The sequence below is a fragment of the Arachis stenosperma genome, chromosome 7 (assembly GCF_014773155.1).
Source record: "Arachis stenosperma cultivar V10309 chromosome 7, arast.V10309.gnm1.PFL2, whole genome shotgun sequence".
Classification (NCBI taxonomy): Eukaryota; Viridiplantae; Streptophyta; class Magnoliopsida; order Fabales; family Fabaceae; genus Arachis; species Arachis stenosperma.
Window position 1 is genome coordinate 16,126,956 of NC_080383.1, and position 12,335 is coordinate 16,139,290.

General features: G+C 31.2%; 1 protein-coding gene across 1 annotated transcript; it reads left to right on the forward strand.

The window, feature by feature from the left end:
- Positions 1–6,667: 6,667 nt before the first annotated feature.
- On the forward strand, positions 6,668–12,074 carry LOC130941630 (bystin-like). The gene is made up of 12 exons (XM_057870193.1): positions 6,668–6,819; positions 7,143–7,505; positions 7,643–7,769; positions 7,878–7,929; positions 8,064–8,391; positions 8,786–8,865; positions 9,543–9,590; positions 10,353–10,499; positions 10,722–10,794; positions 10,873–10,948; positions 11,142–11,241; positions 11,813–12,074. The coding sequence occupies exons 2-11, from the start codon at positions 7,200–7,202 to the stop codon at positions 11,219–11,221; spliced, it is 1,317 nt and encodes a 438-aa protein (XP_057726176.1). The 5' UTR covers positions 6,668–6,819; positions 7,143–7,199; the 3' UTR covers positions 11,222–11,241; positions 11,813–12,074.
- Positions 12,075–12,335: the final 261 nt, after the last annotated feature.

The following is a 12,335-nucleotide window of genomic DNA, read 5'->3' on the forward strand; positions in this document are numbered from 1 at the left end:
TGAATGGAAGAAATGTGATAGCAAATTTCTCAACTACATATTAAAAGCACCTCATCCCTGATTTTTCTGCACTCCATTTTCGACTAAGAGTTGTGAATTAGAGAAGAGCGAATTCCAACTCTATATACTTATTGCAACCGCTACAGATCTCATCTTTATGCCTCAGTGACTCAGTCCCTCGGCGACTATCCCAGCTGCACAAGCACAACCAATCCGGGACCAGTGATCCCCTCATCTATCTATTTTCCTCTTTTTTTTTTATACTTGTTTTTGTTACTACTGTTCCTTCGTGTGTTTTTTTGGGCTTACTGTTCCTTCGATTTTTCTCTTATTTCTACTTTCTTTTTTTTTTCTTTAACCTTCTCCTTCTTACTTCTTTGTTGATTTTGGACTCCGTTGACAAGTTTTGTTTCCATAACTTTGTTCTTTGGCCCATTCTTTCACTTTATTGAATTTTTGGTCTAGTCATTAACAGCTATTCTAACCAACTTGGGTTAACCAAGTAATCAGCTCACTCGTCCCCTTAATCAAATATCGAGAGTTTAAATCTTGCCTTATGCATGTAATAACCTATTAATCAGTGGCAAATTCTTACATAAAACTCAGATCCGCATCGAATTAGTCTTTAATCTGTCGGTTGAGAGATACCATGAACAACCACAAAAAAAAAATAACAGCAATTCTAAAAATTTTAGGCCAGATATTTGTGCTTATATAATTTAGACAAAATTTACATACCAAATTTGATCCTTTTGGAATGTTGATAATCTACATATTAATGGATTTGGATCCTCTAAATTTTGAATTTCACTTTAGAGGGTAAAGTATGATCTATTACCATTTATTTCATAGGTGCGACCAAGAAAAAATATGAAAAAAAGTATTCAATAGTGAAAGATCTCACTTTATCCTCTAGTAAAAATTTAAAATTTAGAGGATCTAAATTCCATATTAATTGATTCTTCCTACAAAAAAAATGATTGATTTTTTTACAAAAGTTATTATATTTAATGTTTTATAAAAACAGGATGCTACACATCCATGTAATCATGTAACCAAGTAGTTTTAATATAAATAAAAAATATTAGAATAAAATTAAATGAAATTAAAGGTTATGAACAATTTTAAAAAATATTATAAATATTAAAAAATTATATTTTACTCAAAAATAAAATACACATAGATGACACTTGATGGTTATCTTGCTATTTTCATCACATATTGGCTTATTCCAAGTGCATGCTAACACTTTTATGATGAGATGATTTCTTCCACGAAAACCTCCGAAAAATAATTAAACTATAATAGGTAACTACTTTATGAACTTTTTTTAAATATTGAAGTCTACTTAGTGTAATTCAGAAAAATGGCTAAAAATTTGTGTTTAACGTCGTCGTGGGATTTCTGATGGGCGTCGTAAAAATAAAGACGATTAAGACGATTGAAACGTTAGCGACAACTTTGACGTTGGGGACAAAAACATACTTTACTCTAAAAATATTTTGATCGAGTGTTTTTAATTTATAAAAAAAAAATGATTGGGTAAGAATTAAGATGCATGTTCAATATTGAGAGGGCAGTGAAGACAATATAAGGGAGGAAGCGCAGATAGCGAGCAGTGTGTTACAAAGAGAAGCAGTGAAAGTGATCGTGCAGAGAGAGTGAGAGATGGAGGTTCCCGGTTCATCGACGAAGATGATAGCGACGCAGGAGGAGATGGTGGAAGCGAAGGTTCCCCTTGCATACAGGTAGGAGTGTGCAAAAAAACTGGTTTTACTTAACTGAATTGAAACTAAACTGAAACTGTTTTAAATAAACCAATTTTTTTTAAATAAAAAACTAAACTGAAACCATAGTTTTTATGAAAACCAGTTTATTAAAAACCAGTTTTTATGGTTCAGTTTAGTTTTAAACCAAATTAAAACTGGTTTTATTTAAACTCTAAAATTAGTTTTTACATATTCTTTTTCTCTCTCTCTCTCTCTCTCTCTCTCTCTCTCTCCCTTCTCGTCTCTCTTCTTCTCTCTCTCCCCTCCTCTTTCTCCCTCTCCCTCTCCCTCCTTTTCCTCTCTCTTTCCCTTCTCTCTCTCTCTCTCTCTCTCTCTCTCTCTCTCTCTCATTTTCCCTCTTTCCTTCTCCCTTCCCCTTCCTTCTACTCTCTCTCCTCCCCCTCTCTCTCTCCCCTCCTCTTTCTCCCTCTCTCTCTATCCCTTTCTTTCTCTCTCCTCCTCCCCTCTTTCCTCTCTCTCTCTCTCCCCCTCCCCTCTTTCCTTCTCTCTCTTCCCATTTCTTTCTCTCTCTCTCCCTCTCCCTCTCCTTTCCCCTTCCTTCATCTCTCTTCCTCTCTTTCCTTTTTTTCTCTTTCTCTCCTATCACTCCTCTCTCTCTCCCCCTTCACTCCCCTCTTTCTTTCTCTCTATCTCTCCTTCTCCTCTTTCTCCCCCTCCTCTCTCTCTCTCTCATTTTCCTCTCCCCCTCTCTCCCTCTCTCTCCCTCTCCTTTCTTTTCTCCCCTCTCCTTCTCTCTCCCACTCCCATCCCATCCCCTTCTCTCTCTCTCTCTCTTTTTCTTTTTCCTCTCTCCCTTTTGTTTCTATCATCTCCCTCCTCTCTCTCTTTCTCTCCCTCCCCTCTCTCTCCCTCTTTCTCATTTTTCTATTTTTTCTTTCTCTCTCCTATTTCTCTCTCTCTCCTTCCCTTCTTTCTCTCTCCTTTTCTCTCTCTTTCTTCTCATTTTTCTCTCTCATTCTTCTCTTTCTCTCTTTTTTCTCTTTCTCTCTCAGTCTTTTCTCACTCTATATCCCTTTTCTCTCTCTCCTCCTTTTTTCTCCAAAAAAATAAAGAGAATGAGAGAAAAAGAGAGAGAAGAGGAAAAAAGAGAGAAGGAGAAAGAGAATAAGAGGAGGAGAGAGAGAAAGAGAGATAAGAGAGTGGAAAAAAGAGTGCAAAGAGAGAAAGAGAAGAAGAGAGAGAGGGAGAGAAAGTGAGAGAGACAAAAGAGAAAGAGAGAGGAAGAGGGAAAAGGAAAGAGAGAGAGAGAGAGAAAGAGGGATAGGAGAGAGAGAGAAATGAGAGAAAGGGATAGATGGAGAGAAAAAAGAGAGAGAAAGAAAGGGGATGGGAGAAAAAGGGACAGGGGAGAGAGAGAGGGGAGGGGGAGAGAGAGGGAGATAAGGAAAGAGAGGGGGAGAGAGAGAAAAGGAAAAGGTCTGGAGAGAGAGAGGAAGACAAAGAGAGGAAAGGGGGAGAAAGAGGGGGAGAGAGAGAGAAGAGGAAGAGAGAAGAGAAAGAGAGGAAGAGGAAAAGAAGAGAGAAAGGGAGAGAGAGAGAGAGGGGAGGGAAAGAAGACATGGAGAGAGAGAGAGAAGGAGAGAGAGGGAGAAGAGAGAGAATATAAAATCTAATTTTATATATGCTGAGAGAGAGGGAGCGAAAGAAAGAGAAGGAGAGAGGGAGAGAAAGAGAGAGAGGAGGGGGAGAGAAAAGGAGAGAGAGAGAGAGGAGGGAAAGAAGTAGGGAGAGAAGGGGAGAGAGAGGGGGTGGAAGAGAGAGAATATAAAATCTAAAGAGACAATAAATATATTAGTATTTTTGTATTTTAAATTAATTAAGATCTAAATGAAAGATAACATTAATTTAAAAAAGTTAAATTAAAATTAACTCAAACATTGATATTTAAATTATAAAAAAATTGATTTTCATATTTTATAAAATATCATACTGGCGGTAATTGTAAATATAACGATACTTAAAATTAAATAAATTAACACAGATAAAACAAATTAAAAAATAAAAAATAACTAAATCTTGTATAAAATTTACCTATAAAATTTTGTACCAAAAAATGAATTTAATTTTAGTATATTAATAATATAAAATATTTTATATAATCATTCAATTCAATTAGATTTATCTATTTAGGTCATTATTGAAAAATAAATTTAAGATACCAACATATAATTACTTTAAATTAAGCAACAATTATTAATACTATATAAGGGACACACTATTCCACTAAGAATGATTACCATAAGGAATAATTTTTTCATTTTCTATATTAATATTAGAAAGTTTATATAATACTATATAATAATATTATCATACTATATGATATCAAAACAAAAAATCACCGTGCTAATATAATATTATTAATATTATATAAATCATCTTTGTATTTATTTTTCTGTACGTATATAATATTTAATTAATACATTAAAATATATATAATATTTTGTTAATACATATATAATATAAAGTGATTTACAAATTATTTTATTGAATATTAAAAATTAGAGTAATTTATAAATTATTATAAATTCGTATATAATGTAAATTAAATTTAATGAATTTAATTAGAATAAACAACAAATTATTTATTTTATTTCAAACTTTATAAATGAATAAATTAATTAACTAATATAACAAATTACAATTAATGTAGTAAAATTAATTAAGTAATAATTATTATTATAAATTATATTAATATTTAAATATCTAATCAAATCAATTAGCTGATATAATTATGTCATAGTAATAAATTGTATTGAATGAGTTAAAATAATTAAATTGGGAAACACTCTCCGGAGCATGCCACGTCAGCTCCATCATTAAGTGCAGACATCCGATTTTTATATAATAGAATAGATAGATAGATAGATTAAGTAGATAAAATTTTAATAATAATACACGGATAATTAAAATAGTTTATATACGGATTTTTCAAGTTGTTGTTGTTGTTATTATTATTGGATAATAAATAAGAATTAGAATTATATTAATATTTTTAAAATTAATATAATTAAAATGACTAAAAATATTTAAAATCAATGTGCGTTATTAATATCATAAGATTTGATCTGATTAGAATCAAATATTCTTATCATGATTATTACGATCGGTGCCATTATCATATTATTATTATTATTATTATTATTATTATTATTATTATTATTATTAAAATGATTAAAAGTATTTTCAATTGATAATTGAAAAATAATTTAATAATGCATCAAATAGTGATTTGATATAATTATAATGAAGATATGTTCCTAAATTAGTATAATTATGTATTATTTATTAAATATTAACTTTATAATTATAATAAAGATATTTTTATAGAATAATTTAGAATAGAGAAAAATGTATTCATTTTGGAGGGAGAATGGAGTCACGAGGGATCGACACCTCACTTTCATTAGTTGGCGAAAAATCCAATTTTAGTATATTAAGTAGAAGTAGATAGATAGATGGATAGATAGATAGATAGATAGATAGATAGATAGATAGAATAGATAGAATAGATAGATAATAAAAATATTTTTTTAAATTAGTATAATTATGCATTATTCATTAAATATTAATTATAATACTGTAATATAATTATAATAAAGATATTTTTTTAAAATAAATTTATTTAGAGAAATATAAATTGGTTATTAATAACAGGTGTTATTATCATATTATATTATTATTATTATTATTATTATTATTATTATTATTATTATTATTATAAAAATGATTAAAAATATTTTCAATTGATAATTGATAAATAGTTTAATAATGCATTAAATATTGATTTTATATAACTATAATAAAGATATTTTTTTAAATTAGTATAATTATGCATTATTACTTAAATGATAATTATAGTATAATTATAATAAAGATATTTTTATAAAATAAACTTAGAAGAAAAAATAGTGCATTCATTTTGGCGGAAAAATGAATTCATGAGTAATTGACACCTCACTTTTATTAGTTGGGAAAAACTCAGTTTTAGTATATTATAATTATAGTTATAATTATAATAATATATAATATAATATAAGTAAATAGATAGAAAGTAAAAATAGGTAGAGTAAATAATAAATACATCTTGATCTTTTATTTCGAAGATAAATAAATTTTCAATTAATTAAAAATATAAAAATATTTTTTATTTTTTAAAATATGAAACATCTAGATCTCTCTAAAAAAATTAATTTTTTCTTACATATTTTAAATAAAAAGATTTAAATATTTTGTATTTTAGAAAGTTATGGATATTTTTGTATTTTTAGTTGAATTAAAAAGTTAAAAATCTATTTATCTTTTTTCTCAAAAATAAATTATTTGACTTTTTTTATAAATTACTTTTTAATAAAAACGTATATAAAACAAGCGTAGGAAAAAAAACGGCTAATTTTTTTTGTTATGGAAGTAAAAGTGGTGATATATTTTAACATGGTAATTTTTGGTGTTTTTTAAAATTGTGGAAGTACACAAATTCCTGTGTCCGATTTCTGTATTTAAAATTTTTTATTTTTTTTAAACACAAATCCCTGGGATCGATTTGTGTACCTCCCACAAATTCCTGAGACCGATTTGTGTACCTCTAGAAATCGGACGGTCCGATTTGTGTACCTCTAATAAATCGGACTGTCAAATTTCTACTTTTTTTAGTTAAACGATCCCACATTTAAGTATAACACCCCAACAATCCACATTTAAGAAAAACACGCTACCAGTACCACTCTAATATTAAAAATAAAAATTCAAAAAAAACCAATAAATCCTAGTGAATGTATTTATTGTAGGGTTCAATTGAAATTGACTTTTGGTATTGAAAAGTGAAAAACACTTTAAAAACCCTCCAAACCCCTAATATTATCCGCCTTTCTCTTCCCCTACAAACACGTAAAACTTTTCTTGTTAAAAAACCACAAAGCTCCCCTGACCACACTGCTGCAGCGCTCCTGCCGTCTGTGAGAGTTGCTGCCGCGACCACCAATCCGTCGCCTTACATTGCCAGCAGTGGAGCAGGTAAACCCTTTTTTTTTGGGTAAGAAACTTTGATTTTAATTTGAAAACTCAATATTGTTATTATTGGTTAAAAAAATGAGCATATAATGATTATGTAAATGCAATTACGGTTTTCCATATCATTGCTGTTTGTTACGAATTTATTTTTGTTGCCTTATGCATGCAAATTGCTTTTTCATCGGAAAAAAATTGTGTTAGCGACAATTAGTTTGGGTTTTAATGCATTTTTAATTATGATATCGTCTACCGGTTGAACTAATGACCATATGCTGATATGCCCCAACATTGTTAATCACTGAGTCAAGTTTTATAACCCTTTTTTTTCCCCATTGATTCTTGCAGAAAGAAACACCAATAGAGACGGTTTTCAGTTTTGGTGGATAAGAAGACGCTTCATCAATGGGGAAGAGGAAGGAAAGGATTCTCAATCCGGAGCAGTTTGCTCCTGATGGCACTGAGTCTGTGAAGCGGAAAAAGCGCACCAAAGCTCCCAAACAGCACCAGAAGGAAGCCAAGTTGATTGATTCGAACATCACCTCCAAGATCATGAAGGAAGCTTTGATTCAGCAGAAGGAGGAAGAGGAGAATGTCAACAGTTCCTTCCATGAAATTGAAGATCTGCCCATCGACATAGAAGACGAGGATGGCAATATCGATGAATTTCCTGGATTTGACGAGACTCAAAGCCAGTTTGATGGATATGAAGTGAGTGAACACTCTCATTGATGCAAATTTCTCATTTGTAGCACCTTTGAATCCCTTGCATCTTAAAGTGCAAATTATTATATGCTTATTTATATTAGTGTGTTTGATTATTCCTTGTTCATAATATTGAAAATCAGGAGAATATTAATGAGGAGGACGAGAGAATAATAGAGGCTTTCTTGTCGAACCGGCAGGATCGGCAGAAAACACTTGCAGATCTCATTGTTGAAAGAATAAAAGAAAAGGCTGGTTCTGTTTCTTTGGGTATCATTAAAATTCATCCACTTTTCCTTTTCGACTTTTGTTGTTTCCTTTTCTTGAGGTTTGACTTTTTATTCTTTCTTGTTATTTATGATATTGTTCTTTGTCTAGAACATCAATCGGTGCCTAAATTGGACCAGTTCGTAATTGACTTATACAAGGGGTAATTGCGAATCCAATTCAATTTTCTATGTTCATATAGAGTTCAGATGGACAACTTCCTTTTTGTTGAGATTGTTAGCACCTTGCTACGTGCTTGATATTATGCCCAACTGATTTTCTATTTTCTCTCTGCAGAGTAGGGACAATACTTAGTAAATATACCACAGGTAAATTACCCAAGGCAATCAAACCCGTCCCTTCCATGGCACAATGGGAAGAGATATTGTATTTGACCGAACCTGAGAATTGGTCACCACATGCTTTGTATCAAGTAACTAGGATTTTTGCTTCTAATTTAAATACAAAAAAGGCAGAACGGTTCTATAAGCTTGTCTTGCTTCCAAGAGTGAGAGAGGACATAAGGAAAAGTAAAAAGTTGCATTTTAGTGTATATGAAACTCTCAAAAAGGCATTATACAAACCTGGTGCATTCTTTAAGGGAATTTTGTTTCCACTCTGTGAGGTATGTAATTATTTATACTTTACATTGCTTTGACCTTTTGTGTTTGTAAAAATCATTTGTTTATATTTTATTAGATACTATTTGATATGCAATGCAAAATTGATTTGAATCTATAGTAGTATTCTTTAAGCTTTTGGCATGTTGAAGACTATTTGATTTCTAAATTTCAAGAAGTTTGAAGGAGCAATTTATATTCCGGATTAGTTTGGGTTTAAGTTCTATGTAATGAACAAAAACATTTACGTTTGTTAGTGATCATAATTTGGAATTTAGCTATTGAAGCCAAATAAGATTTATAATGCTAGTTTACACGAACTAGTTTACAATGCAATCTATAACTCAACTTGTTAATTCATTTTTCTTGTGAAAATCTGACAATATTTTTCACCTTTAGTCTTGCGGATGCGAGAATAGGGAAGCGATCATTATTGGAAGTGCCATGTCAAAGGTTTCTATTCCTTCATTCCATTCTAGGTATGTGAACTTTGTCAATTATGCCTTGTGAAATTATAATATTTGGCAGCATCATTAGTCCTTGGTATCTTACAGTTCACTAAAATGTGTTGTATAGTGGTTTTTTTTGAGTTGGTTTCTTGGACTTTAGTTGGAGAAACATATCATTATTGGAGAAAGGATAGTGTAATTAGTTATGTTCTCTTTGATATTCAATGTTGTTGATCACTTGATGGATGTCTAGATTTTTAGAGGCATCTAATTAAAAGAGTGGTGGTGCTTTTTATGGGTGTTGGCCATTGTTCAAAAATCAGTACTGGGGTGAGGGGTGAAGCTTTCGGGAGAAGTTTATAATGTTCAAATAATTGGTTTGTATATATGTGCTCTTCAAGGCATGATGCTCCTTGTTTAGCAAGATGCATTGTGGACATTGCCCAAATTTAAACCATCATGTGGATTGAAATAAATATTATTATTGTAAAACAGTTTGATGTCAGCTTTGAGCAATAACAACAAAAGAAAATCGATCTTATTATACAATATTATAGTGGCAGGATAGCCTTGCGTTTGCTGCTTGTCAAAGTTTGAAAATTTACTGTTAATGGTGGATACCTGGTGCATAAATGTTAATGTAGAATAAATATAAATTGATTTGTTTGCAATGCAAGACTCACTGAAAACTCTCAATCTATTTACAGTGCTGCGCTATTGAGGCTGGCAAGGATGGAATATTGTGGCACCACAAGGTATTTAATCTTGTAACCATTTATTTATTTTGATAACAAAAAATTTCATTAAGATATAGAAGAGCAAATAGAAAGAAATGGAGGAAAAGAGATCCTCCCAAATAAAAGAATACCATGAAAAACATTACATCGGTGGATCGTAGCTTTCCAGTCTCTCAACATGTTTGAGTGAAAGTCCTCTGAAGACCATATGCTTTGCACTAACTAGATACTAGATGCCTAGTTCTATCTCAAATAGAGGATAATTTGTTTAGATGTGTATGCATATATTTCCAAAGGTTTTCCTTTCGCTCTTTCCCCCTATGCCCATATAATGTTCATAAAGATGCATACATAACGACAATAACATCAACTGTGAATTGTTATAAAAAAAAATTGAAATAAAGTTAATCTTTAATAATTAATTAATAAATAATATAGTTCATTAGAAAATGTTACATGTAACATTAAAGCTTGGGGTTCTAACTAGGAGGTTCGACTATTGGAAATGAGAGAAGTTCTTGTTGGGAGAGCCAGGACCACCCCCGTTGGGACCTCTATGGATTCAGTTGGATTAATTGGATTCCCAATAATAGGGCCTGGTAAACCAATGGTCTTCTCCCAAAACATTGGATTCAAAAGATGTTGGACAGCCTTAATGCATTCTGATTTAATTAATGTGCTTTGTTCATATCTCAGATGATATAGCACTATAAAGCATCTGATCAAAATAGCTTTTCTTCCTTAATATGTCATGGCAATTAATTGTGGTAATCGTTGCAGCTATTTCATAAAGATTTTACTGGAGAAGAAATATGCTTTGCCGTATCGGGTTGTTGATGCAGTAGTGGCTCACTTTATGAGATTTCTCGACGACACTAGACTAATGCCTGTTATATGGCACCAGACACTTCTTGCATTTGTGCAGAGGTCAGTGATTTGCCATTTCCCTTAATCATTTGATATAGATGTTTCTTCCCACTTGGTTAATGTTTTAAAAAATATTTATGTGTTATTTAAATGTTCTTAGAGTCTTGATGTCCATCAATTTGTTGTCTATGCCTTAATAATCTACCTTGTCTCAGGTAGGAATTATCATCAATTTTCCAGCAGGCTTTCTAATCGAGTGTTCTCGATTGATGTCTCTTTCAGGTACAAAAATGAGCTGCTGAAGGAAGACAAGGATAACTTAAGGATTCTACTTGAAAAGCAAAATCATAGATTAGTGAGTTCCATATCCCTGTCTGGGCTGCTTTGCTTGTGTTTTAAGTTTCTGGTCATAATTTACTTTTCCTTGCTACAGATTACACCTGAAATTATTAGAGAGCTGAACCACAGCCGAAACCGAGGTGAAAAGGACGAAGATCTCATGTCAATCTATATCCTTTTGTTAAAAGAGATTCTAAATGCTCTGGCTAATGCATGGACAATTTTAAAGCAATTTTCAATCTTGAGAAATAAGGGATTGTGTTTTAAACGTAACATGTCTAGCTCTAAATATTATGGAACCTCCTAATTATGATTTTGTTTGTCCTTTTATACCTCCTGCCGTTTCCTTGACATACCCAGTACCTTCGCCAGTATCTGTGATTATCAAGCCCATTGAAGAAGATCGTTTTGACATTCCAGAGGTTCCAATGGAGGAGGACTAATTTTATTCTATATGGATCTGGTACAATCTTTAGATTGTTATTAGTAGTTTGTTTTAAGTTTTAATGCTGTTTTATTTATTCATCTTTTTGTTAAGTTGTGTTGATTAATTGTTGGTTAATTGAATAAATATCTGATATGACAATAGTGTCACAGCAGTTTGGATCCTCTTTAGTGAGTGAGGATCTCACTTTAGATTCCAGTTGACAAGGTAATATAAGGGGGTTTTACCATTGGATCAATAAATTTTAAGATGGTAATCATTTTTATTTTATTAATCCGGTGGCGCTTTACCATCTGAAAATGATATCTTCACTTCAGAGAACAGGTACACAAAACAGAAGCTAGAATTTAAACATCCATGGCATAATTTGTTGGTTTAGTAATATTACTAAATAGTAAATACTGCCCGGTTTGTGTAGTTTTTATCAGCATTAAATTCTGGACTAAATAGGTTATTTATTTTTCCTTTCAAAACTTTTAGTGAATGTATGTGTTGGTTTAGCTTTGTACAATCTTGAATCTCTACCTTTTATTTATTTAGATATTTAATTTAGATTTTGAAGCCTTGAAATGCTTGTTTTCCATCGCAGGTTTGTTTTTTGGAGAGAACAAAAATTAGGATTTGCAATCATCTTAAATCAGTGGGTGGCTTTGCAGCTTTAGTATTATATAACAGTATTATTTTCCATTAGAGTAGCAAAATATAATTCATCATGTTAAAGGCAAACTTAATATTTTTTAAAATTTTTTAATGTCAGTTGCTTTTATTACAATTTTGAAGGATATATTCCCTAGGGTGGCTGCACATTGTGTTTATGCTATCGCCAATTTTGGTCCATAACTGGAATATTTTTAAATATTTTATTTATGTTTACTGATGATTGGTTATTAGTTTTATTTCTAGGCAAACACTATTATAGGGATTTTTTTAAATAAATAAAATAAATGTTTTAATTACCGAAATAAATAAGTTGTAGCGTTTTTACGAAAATGCTTTGTTATTTTATCCCATTTACCGTATAAATGAGATAACACGTATTTAAACACATTATTATCCCCATTATCACTATTTTTCATACGGCAATTTAGATATACACTTACAACCACGTATCA